The following is a 14,768-nucleotide window of genomic DNA, read 5'->3' on the forward strand; positions in this document are numbered from 1 at the left end:
AATCTATAGTTTGCCCCATCTTGTTACAATAGGGCTGTTAGTACATTCACATTTATAGAATAAGTGAGATCTGTCTTGTGGGGGGTGGGGCAGAGATCTGGTCTTTTTCCATGTCTCTTAAGTCTTTACATCTCATACACTGACAATGGCCCACCTGAGGCATTTTCTGGTTTTGTTGACCCGGGAAATACTAGCACCTACCTCACCAGTCCAGAAGGGCAAGAAAGTGGGGTGATTTCAGGGGCACGTAGGAGCACAGCCTCTTTTCTTGCTGTCAGTTGTGAGCATGCATATGTGGAATGTGCAAACGTACATCAAGGTACCACCCAGGCCCACCTCTGCCAGGCACCCAGAATGGATATCAACAGAAATAACACTCAAACATTTGCATCTCTGTTTGAAATTTATTTTTGGTATTTTTTTCCCCCCACTCTTCTTCTCTCTGCCTCCCTCACTCCCCGCCCTCAATCTGCTTCTTTAGGCAGATGATGATCATGATGGGTCAATAGTTTTTCCTAAGCATGTCCTCACTCACAGTCAGCGGGAGGGCACCATTAGATTTATCTTTTTAGTATTATTTTTTAGATTAAAAAACGCTTACCATATTCATCCTCCCCTCAAATTGAGAATTAATGGTGGTGGAATTGCCAGCAAATACAAATTATATTAAGAAAAAAGATCACTATTGCAAAGCAATGGGCTTATAATGAGTTTGCAAGAATTGGGGCCTTTAACTACATAATTAAGGCTGCTTTCCTCATCCAGCCAAGCCATCTCTCTGTCCTGTCCTCTCTGAAAAGTAGAGACTGCAGTCTTGCCCTTCCATCCAGGAAACACTTCAAAGTCCTGCCTGCTTTAGCACGAGTCCATGCCAACCCAGAGGGCTGCTCTGTACAGCGTCACCCAAGTCACTTCCCTTGAAAACAAGTGGGTGATGCGGTATTTATTTCTGTAAGAGTAAATCGACATAATTGGATCAAGTCTTCTTTCCAATTTAACAGGGCATGAAACTAGTCTGCTGAATGAGGGCCCAGGCTGTAAATGAGTATCTGAGTTGAGAACATCACCAGGATCAGCAGAAAGGTAATTGTTCATTGGCTTAATTCCTTTGCCCGTGAGAAGAAAAAAAAAAAAAGACTCTTGCTGGATAGAGCTAATGGTCTAAAGTAAGGTTAGCTCTTTTGACTTTTACACATTTCAGGTTTTACCTTTAGAACATATATAAGGAAACGCTACCATTATGCTAGAGCTAGAATTAGAATTAGCCTTCCGTAGGCCCACAGGATCTTCCCCACAGCATAGAATACATGATGATGCCTGCCTATTTGGTTGTGTTTTATAGATTTGACAAATAATTGAGAAAAACAAACTTTCATCACAGAGTTAAAATATTTAATGACAAAATGAGAGCTTACTGTAATCGTGAATCACAGAGCAGGTGTTATTTGTCTCTGAAAGAAACAAAAATTATATTTGACATCCTAGAGAAACTTCTGAAGAATTAATAACTGCACAACAGACAGCCGCGGTGTTACGATTCTAAAAACTGAAAAGCAAAACCTATCTTTATTATCCCTTATTTAGGGCATTCTGTAAATATTTTTACATAAATTCACAACCTTTGTTAGCCACAAAAGTATTAAGACAGATTTCACTGTAATTTTAAGTCTAACACAATCTTTCATTTTTTCAGAGCTTAAAAAAAGTTCACTACTGATCTTGTTACATTTTACAAATACATTCTTTAATATGAAACATTAACCTGAACAACTGGATGCATCCTGCATACAGATATCTAATACTAGTGAAGAAAATTACAGCTATGTTCCAGGAAGAAGCAGTAATACTGGGGAGCTTTTCTTTATGTGTTGTCAGTACAATTGAAGAACTCCTTCACAGAAAGTGTCCCAAAATGGAGTGCAGAAATGAAACAAACGGTCTTCTAGCAGCTCAACCCAACAAATTGGTCCCAAACAATGTGACGAATTAGCAATTTTCTCTAGGCTAGACTGTATTAATATTTTGTATTGCAGCACCTTCTACAAGAGGATAGCGAAGCACTTCACATGTGTCATCACAGGGCAGCTCTGACAGAGGTCAGGAGGTAGAGGAAAGACAGGGGATTGTGGTCCCGGCCTCTCGTAAGGTGGAGGCCTAGGTAGGGCTTTGACCCAGGGAGGTCAAGGGCATGGCCACGGCCTGGAAGCAAATCAATAGGGGAAGCTAATAAAGACCCAGATAGGCGTTCCAATCCAAGCTATTTCCGGCAAGGCTGAAGTCTAAAAGGATAAACAGGGAGTGAAGCTGGAGGGCGCGATGTGGAATACCTACATTTAGGAAGAGTGGCTATCATAATTCTACCGGGGAGGAAGAATCTCAGATTTCACAGTATGCTTATGACCTCATCCTCTGCTCCTTTAGAAGCAGCTCTGCAAACACTCTTGTTAGATACTTGGCAACAAATTTATTTTTGAGTTTGGCCAATTGTCAGGAGGTTTTAGATTTACCCTTTCAATTATTTATACCAACTAGCTAGCTAGAATCCAACTCTGGAAGATGAATAGATCTGTGTGTATGTGTGTTTCCTGAGCTGAGGTCTGCAAACAAAACCTGTTTGGAGTGATTCGTTGGGCTTTTCTTAGAAATTATAAATGGTGCTCATCAGATAGAAAGTTCCTGGCTTCTTTGAACTTTTTAGACACTGGAAGAAAAGCACAAAACTTGTACTAAACTTATGTAGTTTACCATATTAATTTTACAGAGAATTTTCTTGAACTGGATCATCTTCCTAAGAGGATTCAGAAATTTGTGTCTGGCAAATCCCATCTCCCTTTTGACACATACAGTCTAAGATAAATTTTTTTGCCCCCAAAGCCCAACTTTGTCTCCCAGGATTGCTTTATCAGGAGAACTTAAGCTATTTAAATCAGCATAAATAATTCCAAAGTCATCTTCTGCTGCTGTGTAAGAGGCTACAATATACATAGACTCAATCGGCTCAATGGGTAGAAAGGAACAGAAAGGGATCCTGAAGATTCAGGCAGCTTAAAAATCAATGCCCTTGCAGTGGGAGGCTGGGACTGTGTCTGGGGTGTGCTTGCTTCCTTGTTTCATGAAGACAAAACACAACTTTTATATTTAACATTAAACCCTTAAAGAAACAAAACTCCCAGACTCTAAACCCAGCACTCCCTGGAGTAATACAAAATCAGGAGGTGTGTGAACCAACTTTATTCAATCTGACTGCAGTGTAAAGCCTTCATGATCATGTTTTATGTCAGACCAGGCAAGTTGCAATTGCCATGAAATACAATTTGTCAAGACACCCACACTTTAAATTACATTAAATAAATAGATAGCAATAACAACATCAAAACCTCCAAAAATCAGATACCATGAAACCGAAGGCCATTTCCCAAGGATATTGTAAGGGTGTTTCTAAAATTGGCATGACTTTGTAAAAAGAAAAGAGATTTTAAATGTAGTATCTTTTCACGTTATCATTTACACGGACCTTTATCCGGACAAATCAATTCTTGATAAAAATCCAAGCTCTTTTCAATACTGGCTGCCGTAATTTGGGACAATGACAAAAGAAAGAGACATCTATGAATGTACAGAAGTTTTTAAATAGGGTTTTCCTTAGGCCTTTAATGCCAAATTTTTACCCTTCATAGGATAATTGCAAATAATCAGCCTGGAAACAAGTACTAGAAATACCTAAACTGTAGCTCAGAAAGTAGATTTCTGTCATTCTGATTTGTTTTTTTTTGAGTGCTGGTGATGGCTCATGCAAGAAATTACTACATAAAAAGCAAAATCTAAGACTGCTGTTTCCCCCGATAAATCCAAATGTTTCCCATAATACAGACTTCTGTTTCAAGATATAGAATCTTAACCTTCAAATTTAAGAGCGGCTAGGAGACGGAGAGACCAATCACTGCTTGACTCTGATTTCCATCTAGGAACAATAATATCTCATGTTACCCTATTGAAAGGTCTTCTGGCTTAATATCACAATTTTTTTTCAAGTAAGCTCTACACCTAATGTGGGGCTTGAACTCATGACCCTGAGATCAAGAGTTGCACGCTCTACCAACTGAGCCAGCCAGGCACACCTCTCTGCCTTAATATCAAGAAAAAAAGAATACATGTTGTCAGTTTAGACCCAACTCTGGATATCATTTGGTCCTAATTTTATATTCAAACTACCAAAAAAAAAAAACCCACCTTAAAACAAAAAAAGAGAAACACACCTAAAGACATAAATACACACAGTGGAGAAAAACAAAAACCAAATGAAGCTGATGCCTGCTGCAGCCTTTCTTAGCACAATCATTAGTGAAATGTATCAACACAACATCTATTCTTTCATATTAACATCTGAAAAGGCAAAGCAAAAAAACCTAAGTCCATATATATTGGAAAAAAAGAAGCAAGCAGAGGTCCGGAATTCTTGTAAAAACCGCTGAGCTCTTCCATTTCTCTTAAGAGGGTCATCACCCAGATAGGCAGCTTCTCAACATTTGTGCTTCATGGCGAGCTACGGAGAGACAGGGGTGGCAGAGTAAGGCATTGTTAGGCATTTGTGCTGTTCCCTCCCCAAATCCATGCTGAGAGACAGTACCGAGGTTTCACTTGCTGTGGCAGATCACCTTACTATGCACAGTGACGTCTAGTAAATGTGCAACATTTTCTCAAATAGTCCACCGGGCATTGTGTTTGGGACGCCTCCTTAACAGTAGTTCCATTGGTGTATGTGTCCTGGTGGGAGAGCATGCTATGTGGCTTTCCTGCATTCCACCGGAGTAAATGGAATAGCCAGTGCACAGGCAGAGTGAGTGACCTACCGAGGAGGAGTGGGGGGGAGGAACCGAGGCCTTTGTGCTCCCACATTACTAGTTATCCAGGAAAACCAACACTCCTCAAATGTACGTATGGACTGATACCTCAAAGAGTATTAAAAATCAACTGTAGAGGAACAGTTTGCATTAATCCACTCAGTATCTAGCCTGGACATTTAACCAAGTTGAAAGCACTTGACCAGGAAGCAGTGTTACTGACTAGGGCTGAACAATACACCAAACCCAGACCTTCATTTGCTACTCCCACTGGTATTTGACATTTGATCTTAGCCAAAAGGCTGAGAAGCGATAGCCTACTAGTATTTGAGAAATGTGGCTTGCTGAAATGTTAGACCTTTATAAATGGGAACACCAATACTACTGTATCATTCAGTAGCTTCCCAAGCTCAGCTAGAACCCGTGATGATATACTTAAGGAAATATAGGCAGATACAGAACATAAAGTTAAATCTGACTTTGCTTTTCTTTGATCCTTTCCAAGGAGCCCATAAACTGACATGAACCAGAAGGCAGAGCTGAGCCTGAACTGTAATTCCGCATGTGTCCAGAATCTTGTATTAGGGATTAATCCCTGGGGTTGCGACTGGAAGTAGAGGACAGGGTTTGTCTTTGAGCAAACAGCAGGTGATTCTTTGGCAGGCAAGAACTTTGTAGAAAGCCATATCATCTGCATCATGACCAGGTTCTCGGTCCTTGAAGAATTAGCAGGGGGATTTGCCTGATTCCACACAGCAGTGCTATCCATCAATCTGAACGGTGTCAATGACCCGTTTCTCCGGTGTGACCCAGGGCAGCATGAGTCTCTCCTTCCCTTTCTTTGATGTCTCCAACAACGAGGAGGGTTGGATGTCTCCGACCCTGGGGCTGCCACTTCTGGTCACCTGCAGATGCAGCGGACATTTCCCTTGCAGCAGGTGTACCGGACCACGTTAGCATGTGATGCAGAAGGGACCTGTGGACCCAGGCCTTCTTGCTGCTAAATTCACCTCAGCTGGAAGACCTCCTTGTGCCTCTCTGCCTGGTGATGCCAGTCTCCACAGAGGCCCCCATGGACCTTCTGCAGTGCAGACACCGAGTCTGTCACTGTCAGATGGTATTTGTGAGTGTGGGGCCGCCGCGGTGCTAAGTGCTGTGGGTTTTTGCCAAGAAGGGTGGAGGTGGCTAATAACTCCTGAACCTGAAGAGTTTATAGTCCCGTGGCTCTCCTCCGGATCTGTTCCACTGCCCCACCACGCTCCGCCCCTCCGGGGTACGGATTCCGCTTCTTGCTCCGTCTCTAGTTTTAATACATTATTTAGCAACGTGGACCATTCAAATCAACCAGAGTTGTTAAGTGTTGTGCATAATGAATACCAAACATAAATATTTGATCAGTGCTGCTGTCCTGTTATTCACTGAGCTGTTAACCTTCAGCTAATAGGCTTGTGCCAATTCACCCCCAGTCATCAATCTTCAGCAACAACTGTACGGCCGTTTGCACCAGGCCCTGGTGACTACTAGGGCATCTGGGATGGCGCTAAAGGGAGCCCCACCCAGGTGAGGCCGTGGCCAACACAGCATTGTAGAAATATGGCTGGATTGGATATTTGACTATTTGCAGTGTCTTTGCAGAAAGTGGCACCATTTCCGTGTTTTTTTTTTTTTTTTTCCATTGTTTTTTAAAATTCTCTGGGAGTTAGAAGTTTTGGAACATGGAAGGCAGGGTGCTGTTGCTTCTCTGCTACAAGTCTGCTGAATGACCTTGAGCCCTAAAGTCACAGCTGCTCTATACCTCAGTCTCCTTATGTTTAGAAATATCATCTCCAACTCAAATGCTTATGGGTCAGTTTAGATAGTAGAGTTCCTACAGAAGATGAGCTTACAATTTCCTTTTGGTGTATTTTGTTTTCTTAATATCCCACAGAAATCTTTCTCTTTCACAGCTGTGTAGATTACTCCATCTAAATAATAAAAATAAATTATTTGCACTTGGTTGGAGGGGATTTTAAGAGGCCTCCTGAGGTTGCTTCTGGTTCAGGGGCCCAAAGGGACCAGGTGACTGTAGCAGGGATAGAGGCAGCCAGTCCCTGCCAGTGAGAGAAGTACCTCTTACCGCTTGTTCCCTCCCTCACCCCCAACACGAGCTTGTACAAAACAGGGCAGATCACTGTTCCTTTCTGTAGACGTGTCATCTAAGGATGCCTAGGTGCGGGTGCTGCTCTTGCCTGCTGACTCGCTGCCTGTGGCGGGTGTCACAGCATGGCACGCACTGCAATGTTGTGCTTTTTGGGGCAGGGGAAAGTGAGCAGGCCTGCTCTGTGGTTGAGACCGTGCCAAGTCCAGAGCTCACAGGAAGGAACCACGCTTCCTCCAGGCAGGCTCAACAGAGCTGGGGGAAAGGGGGTGCAGGAGCATTTCCCATCTGTTCTACTGGAGACAAGCACCCACGTTATCTCGGAGGTGGGGCTGTGCAAAGGTGATCTGCTCGTTAATGTACCTAATTGCAGGAGTCCTGGGAAAAGTCAGAAAGGTCCTTTTTGCTGCAATCTAGAGAAGGGTGCCATACTCTCCGGCTGGGGGTTACGTGCCCTTATTCAACCAGGGTGCATGGCACTGTTGTCTGCTCAGGGTGCTAACATGCGCACCGTGTCTCCACTTGTAAAATGCAGCCCACTCTTTATGAATCAACACAGCTGTTTGTCTGTCTGGGGCAGAAGGGCTTGGGTTCCCTCTCTGAACACCCTCCTCACCAGCAGTTCTGGTGGGGGCTTGGCCAGTGAAATGACATCTTCACGGTCAGGCTATACCAGAGGGTTTAAATCAGGAGTCCTAGTCCCTGGGAAAACAGCCACACCTTATCTAAAGAGGTCAATCTCCTCAATGGGAATACTGCCAATGCTGGTGATTCATAAGCACACATCCCAGATTTAGAAAACCATGTCTGGCCAGGACAGTGTCTCGCTCGCACTCCCTCAAACACACTAATAGATACCAGCAACCTCTTCACCTCCCCCCTCAGAACACCCACAGGCGGGGAAACCAAAACAAGGGCACGCTGGACCCTGCCTCTTCCATCTCTACTGAAAACAGGCCACTGGCTGGCACTGATCCTCCCAGTGGTCAAGGCCAGAGGCCCTTTTGCCTTTGGTGGACTAATCAGTTTCTGTTCTGACAAGCCCTGTTTCAAGGGTTGTTCTGTGTTTAGAAGGTATTAGCATTTAGCAGGAGCCCTGCCTCCCCCACTTCGGGGCTCAGAAAACCTTCTCTCCAATCCCTCCCCAATCCCTCTGTTAAGGTCCTCAATCACATTTCTCTATCCCCGTACAGTGGTCACTAGGTGACCCAGTAGGGCAAGTTCAACACAACCATTTTTATGGAAATTATTATAACCAATATTAATTTAGATTTATATGTGCCAGGTATTGTGATAATAGATTTATAGGTTGGAATTCATTCAATTGTCTCAAGGCCCTAGGACACAGACACTGTTATTAATTAGCCTTATTATATTGATGAGGGAATTGGTGCTTAGAGAAATTAGGCACTTGCCCAAGGTCACTGGGAGGGTAAATCAAACACAAGATGTTAACCACACTGTACTGCCTTCCCAACCACCTAGCAAGCTCGGCCACAACATCAAGGAAACAGGGCGACCAGGGCCAAGAATCGTGGCCCTCTGGTCAGGTTATCCAACCCTGTGTTTGTACAACCTCCTCCGAGGGGGACGCCCACACGGATGACCTCTGGGTATTGTCTACTCCGCCTTAGGAAGAGTGATTTCACAGACTTTCTTGGTAACCTGCTTCATGATCTAATCACGAACCTACACTCTGGTTTGAGCAGAATGTTATCAGTGCGCAGAATGCTCCCTTCTGTGTGGTAAGGGACAAGAGAGACCTGCCTGCAGTAACATTCTTCCCAGACTGAAGACAATTAAAAAACTATTCCCTTTAGCTTTCTCTTCCCCAAATCAACACTTTGAATGTTTCTCCAGACTTCCGCTGCCCATTCCCCATGTAAACCACAAGATTTGCTGTTGTTACAGAAGTGAAACTGGGGCGGGAATTCTAGCATTTCCATCTCATTATTATTTCTGTATCACAAAGACGGGAGAAGGGACCTTAAATCTGAGCTCCCTCTCTCTGTGACAAGTGACAAGCAAGGGTCTGACCTCCAGCAGGCCTGCCTGCATTTTTGGCCACATCTGGCCAATTCTCCTCCAGGGAACCCCAAATGGGCCCCCGAGACGGGCGTGCAGTAAGACCCTGTCACAAAAGAGAACCTGATGACACAGAAGACAGGTCTGTGCAAGGGGGAAGCAGGAAGGGAAGGCAGGAAGCATCCGCTGGGATTCGGATCCGCAGTCAGGCCTGGGCATGAGCCCCTGGGAGAGGCCAGCTAGCTTCAGCTGGGGACACTTATCTCACTACTTTTCAGGTTGTCTGTTCTTGTTTCTTCCACAGAAATGGGGTTTTCTGTTGAAGCAAATTAATTTTTTCCCCAAAGGTCACCTAAAAAGCAGATCTGAAAGGCTGGAGCATGAGTCGGAGATGCCAACAGTTATCAGCAGAGGTGGTTTCTGGAAACCTGAATTCCAATCCCTAGCCAGACAACTACCCTTTGACCTAAAGCACAAGATCAGCAATAAATCCTCTTTATCACCTGACCAACACGGCAGCTCTTTCCTTTGGTTTTCAACTGCCTCAGAGAGCGGGATGCCAATAAAAACTCCCCTTTCCCCTTCTGAAAGGCACGTTCTTAGGGAGCGTGTGAATGTGCATGTGTGCGCCTGTGGTCACGTGGGAACTGCCATGCCCTGGATCCAGGGCAGGTAGGAACCCTGCGGGCAGCTCTGCGTGAGTCAGGTCAGCCTGAGAGATGCAAGGCCTCTTACAGAGGGGCAACCAGCCCTGAGGTGCACAGTGTCCTGGGACTAAAGCTTGCTTTTCATACAGTGAAGAGATAAGAACACAGGATGCTAGGCTCATGGCCGTGACCGGAAAAGGACGGCAAGGAAAAGTAAGCATGAGCAGCCCAAAGTCCTTTTTCCAGCACTGGCCAAGGGAGGATGGATATTCTTAGATCTGACCTCCCCTACCCCCCATCCTGTTCCCTGAAACTTGAGCCCTAAAATTATGGGAAGGAACTAAAGATGGTCCACATTTTCCGAAGATCCAGATCCAAGGTCAGAGACAGAGATAAAGGCATCAGAAAGGAGATACACAAAGAAACAGGTACAAGAAATCTTTCATGATTCTGGTACTTACTAAAACAGCAGGTTCCATAACGAGGCCAAATAAAAAACGGCTGGATTTTGTATCTTCCACCATGGGAAATGCACTGACATGAGTTTCTTGGAGCCCAAGCTCCCTGACCACCCGGAGTGGAGACCTCTGCCCCTCGGCGGGACCCACCTTGTGTGCAGTTTCCGCAAACTGCTGGGCGCTGTTCTTCATGTCTTCCGTCTTCTCCTCTGCTCGGCCTAACCGCTCCCCACGCTCGTTCAAGGCCTGGCTCGCTTTCTGTACGGCGCTGGTCACGCTATCGGCTGCCGAATGGAGGATGCTGTTTCCTGAAGAAGCACAGCAAGAGCATCAGAGGCTACCTTGGCTGACCTACAGCAACAGAGCCCTGAGAGGGGTTAGCACCTGTAAGAGCAAGGAGGGCCCCTACAGAGAAGCCTCGAGTGTCTAGGAATGAGTCAACATTTCTTCTGATCTGGTCTGACTGCTCATGTGTAGGAAGAGAACCCACAGCCTGCAGGGCTTGGGCAAATGCTGACAGCTTCTCTCATATCCCCTTCACTGACACAGCCCTCACTGCCACTCTACCGCCATTTTGTTTGGTGAGGATCCAAAGGACGGGGTCCATCTGGATTTAGGACTTGCCTTGCAAAAGGAAATTCTTTTTATTTCTTTTATTAAAAAATTTTTTTTAAATCTTTATTTATTTTTGAGAGAGAGACAGAGTGTGAGCAGGGGAGGAGCAGAGAGAGAGAGAGGGAGACACAGAATCTGAAGCAGGCTCCAGGCTCTGAGCAGTCAGCACAGAGCCCGACGCGGGGCTCGAACTCAAGAACCGTGAGATCATGACCTGAGCCGAAGTCAGACAGTCAACCGACTGAGCCACTCAGGTGCCCCACAAAAGGAAATTCTGACAAATTCATAGAATTAGGCAAATTTGATGAGGCTTATCTGGATCTTTTGCGCATTTCCTCTTGGCTTGGGATTTAGGTGAAAACCCACAGGAAAAGGGGCACAGAACTTTTCCAGACAGAATGCTCTCTCTTCTTTTCAACTCCTCTCTTCCATTTTACCCCATTATCCCTAGATGCATGGTTTCATGTGAGAAGCTGTCAAACAGTCCCAAAGTTCAGAGATAGGCCAGCTCCCAACCTTGAATCCCGAGTCAAAACCTGGTTGGCTGGGCCACTGTTGGTCAGGTGAAAGGGCAAAATGTGGATTATGGGAGCTATGGGTCCTCAACACTGCAGTTAGCCAGGAGGTAGAGAACAGTGACAGTAACCAGCCTTAGAAGTAACTGGGCACTTCCCGATTCATGAAAAAATTGAAAACCGTCACATCTCAAAGGATCATACATCCCTGCCATCCCATTTGCCAGGACTGAAAACAGAATTTAACAGTGAAGAACTGGCAGGTGTATAACCCACTGAGAACCAGCGACTTGCAGAACTACAACCCAAGGAGATTTATAGCTGTATTTTGTTAACACTGAGTGGAAGATATTTAATGGCATTTTATGTAATGGCTTTATGTCTTTGAATAAGTTTATTACATCATTTAACTTTGTACTTGGGATGGATACATCTAGCCACAGACAGCTTTTAATAGAAATGTCATTTCCACTGGTCTCAGCTGTAAAGTCTTCCTAATTTCTCCTCTGTGGGAAAAGTCTGTGGTTTGTGGAACAGACTCTCAGGCAAAGAAAGTGCCTGGCCCATAGGAAGCATTTTGTAAATTGTTTCCCATTTTTCTTCTTTAGGAGTAGATTTTAAGGGCTTCTGCTGTGTGCTAAGGGGAGAAGAAGGGGGTTAACTTAGTATTACTCAGTTGCATCAAGCACTCCATGAGCCAAGATAAATTAACAGATTAATAGGGACTACTGGAGATGGGGCTCTGGAGGAATCTTGTTGAATGCAATGATTGGATGGAAAGCCTAGGTCTTCAGAACAGATTTAGGAGAAGAAATCTTGGTCCCCCTCTCCTTCCACACCACATGACTATGATGATAGACTCTTAGTCCACTGCCTAACATGTGAATGGCATTTTGCAGTCATAAGGCACCTTCACAAATATCTCATTTGAGTGTCACACAAATTCTATTGAGAAGACTGAGACTGGTTGAGGTTATGTGGCCTGCACAAAATCATATTGCTACGGAAGCAGCATGGCCAGCACTGGAACCTGATTTTCCAATGACTTTTCCTTATTCTGTACCATCCTCTTTGCAGATATGGTATAGGCTGTGGGAAACAATACAAAAGACAGAATTGTGAGCAGATTAGCACAGACAGATGCTGACAGGTTATGTCCCAAGGTAATGCCTGACTGTTTCTGTCCTCAAGGTATTCCTCTTGGTTAATGAAGAGCTATTCACCTATGCTGCATTGTAAGTCAAGTGGTCTCAAGAGAAAGAGGTCAATGGGATGGAATGGGAAGATGGAAGGGCCTGGAAGGTGCATAGTGGTGGGGGCACTTAAGGTGCCTTCCTTTCTTGCTTCTTCTCACAAACCCACAGCTTAGCCACCAGAGGCTACAGAAAATACGGGGCAGGGAATCTGCAAGTTTACAGCCAGGAACAGCTACATCAAGCCAAAGAGATTTTAGAATTAGCTACCATAAAATTAAGAAGGTATATAACCAGGACTTGTCTTTTCCCATTGAATTGGACTCTCACGATGTCTACAAAGTTAGACACATTCATGTTTCTGGAGTGAATCTGCTATGCATAAGCCATATTGTTTTCCTGTCATGACTTCCTTAATTTTGCACAAGATGTCAGGTAACACTGCATCCAATTTTATATGATACTGTTTAACCAACAGGCATTATTACTAAAAGAGAACCAAACACTGTCTTCACTATTCAAAGATGACACTGATTGACCATGATCAATAGAAAATCCACCTCCAGTTGTTTTTCAGACATGAGGATGGATTTGAGCAAATCTTAGGGCCTCTTGGTTGAAATTACCTCTCTCTCCTGGTTTCAGTTCTAACCACATTTCAGGCTCAAGAAGTCTCATCACCTTTATCAAGTTTTATGTCAACTCCATACCCTCTTTTCTCTTACTTCCGTAAGAACTGTCTATATCTTCTTAGGCACTTAATCAAGGGCAGTCATGGGCAACTTTCCCAACTCATTTCTTTACCTACAGATGCAGTGATTTACCAGCCAGGCTATCAATTCCCCAAGGGCACCATTTTGTTATGTTGGCTATTCCTCAAATCTTGAATGTTTCTCCTCTTCATTTGGTCTCCTACTTCCTTTCTTCTGAGATCTTGCTAAAGCTGCAATTCCGGGGTTCTGTCATTGGCCCTCTTCACTCTCTACGTCTATACTCTACATTCTCTCTAGGTCAATTTTACTCAATTCACGGCTTCAGTGACCAAATTCTATCTTTCATGAGGTTGTGCTGCTAAGCCCCAGACCCATATGTTTTCTTACTTGACAGTTCCAGGTGAGTGACCCAAAGTCATCTGGAATTCAGTGTGCCTAAGCCTGACCCCACTGTCTTTCTCCTCACACCTGCTTTTCCTTTGGGGTTCCCTGCTCAGTGAACAACCCCACTATCTGCCCAGCTCCTTAACTCAGAAATCTGGGAGTCCAGTCTATATCCTCCCTCACTTTTACCCCACGCAACTAAAGGTCCCCTTCTACACGGCTCTGTGCTTTCTATTCTCTTTACCATTTCCATTGTTTCTGTGTTGACCTAGTCCCTTCTGCTTTCAGAGTTAGAGTGACAGCTTCTTGTCTAGCTGTCCCCACAGCTAGACAAGATGGTTCATCTTCCACACCTTCATAGACAACTTTTAGAAAGGCAAATCTGTTACCATCTCCCCACTAAAGATAAAATTGAGACTTCTGCCTTGCCTTTCTCTCACCTCATCTCTTACACCTTGCCAAATTGCCTAAATGTACACAGATGTGTCATGATTTTTTTTTTTTTTTTACTTATAAGCCTTCATATTACTGCCTCTGCCTGGAACCCTGCTTATCTTGGTCTTCCTAAAAAAGTGGCTACTTCAGTACAATTCAGGTCCTCTCTAAGGGAACCTTGTTATGTCTAGCTTACCCTATACCCTGGCTGCTCCCAACACACATTTTCTTGTGTTTGTTTCAAATGGTGCACTTATTTCATGCATGTAATTCTTGGCTATCTAGGGTGAACTCTTTGAGGGTAGGGACCCTGCTTTTTTCATTTCTGTATTCCTGGTCCATGGCACACAGCAGATGTTCAATAAACACTGGGCGACTGAAAGAAGGATATATCATCCTTCTTAGGATTTCTTCATGGCTTAGCAGAGGGTTGGGTACATAACTGATACTGTCACATGATCTAACTATGTCCTGAAATTCTAAACTTGCCAAGGGACTAAGAGATTAGTCTGTGTCTAATGGAGTTAACTATCTCACCTAGCAATTGTGCCAGGAATACAATGAGTTAAATGAAACACAAAATGTAAAAAGGGTAATGCATTTGCTATAGTAAAAGGAAAGGGGGGGGTGGTTGATAAAAAAAAAATCTGTTGTTACTACCCTGAAAATAAACGACAGTAAGGTATAAAAAAACAGAAGTTAAATAGCTTAATAAATAAATCCAATGTAAATAACCGTTTCCTGAACACTCACTATGTTCTGGGCATTTACTAAATGCTTCTTACAACCATCTTATGTGATGGGC

The 14,768-nt window shown here is 44.1% G+C and overlaps 1 protein-coding gene across 3 annotated transcripts in view; it reads right to left on the reverse strand.

Annotated features, from left to right (window-relative positions):
• Positions 1-1,370: 1,370 nt before the first annotated feature.
• Positions 1,371-14,768, reverse strand: part of STXBP6 (syntaxin binding protein 6) — a 251,706-nt gene continuing 238,308 nt past the window's right edge. For 2 of the 3 annotated variants that reach the window (XM_030318860.1, XM_030318859.1), the window contains 2 exons: positions 10,259-10,416; positions 4,104-4,543 (listed from right to left, as the gene is read on the reverse strand). In XM_030318860.1, coding sequence (XP_030174720.1) covers positions 4,520-4,543; positions 10,259-10,416 — 182 coding nt within the window. In that variant the 3' untranslated portion in view covers positions 4,104-4,519. Of the gene's footprint in view, positions 4,544-10,258; positions 10,417-14,768 lie in introns of all 3 variants that reach the window. The other variant, XM_030318861.2, reaches the window with a different exon arrangement.

Source organism: Lynx canadensis, chromosome B3, assembly GCF_007474595.2.
Source record: "Lynx canadensis isolate LIC74 chromosome B3, mLynCan4.pri.v2, whole genome shotgun sequence".
NCBI lineage: Eukaryota > Metazoa > Chordata > Mammalia > Carnivora > Felidae > Lynx > Lynx canadensis.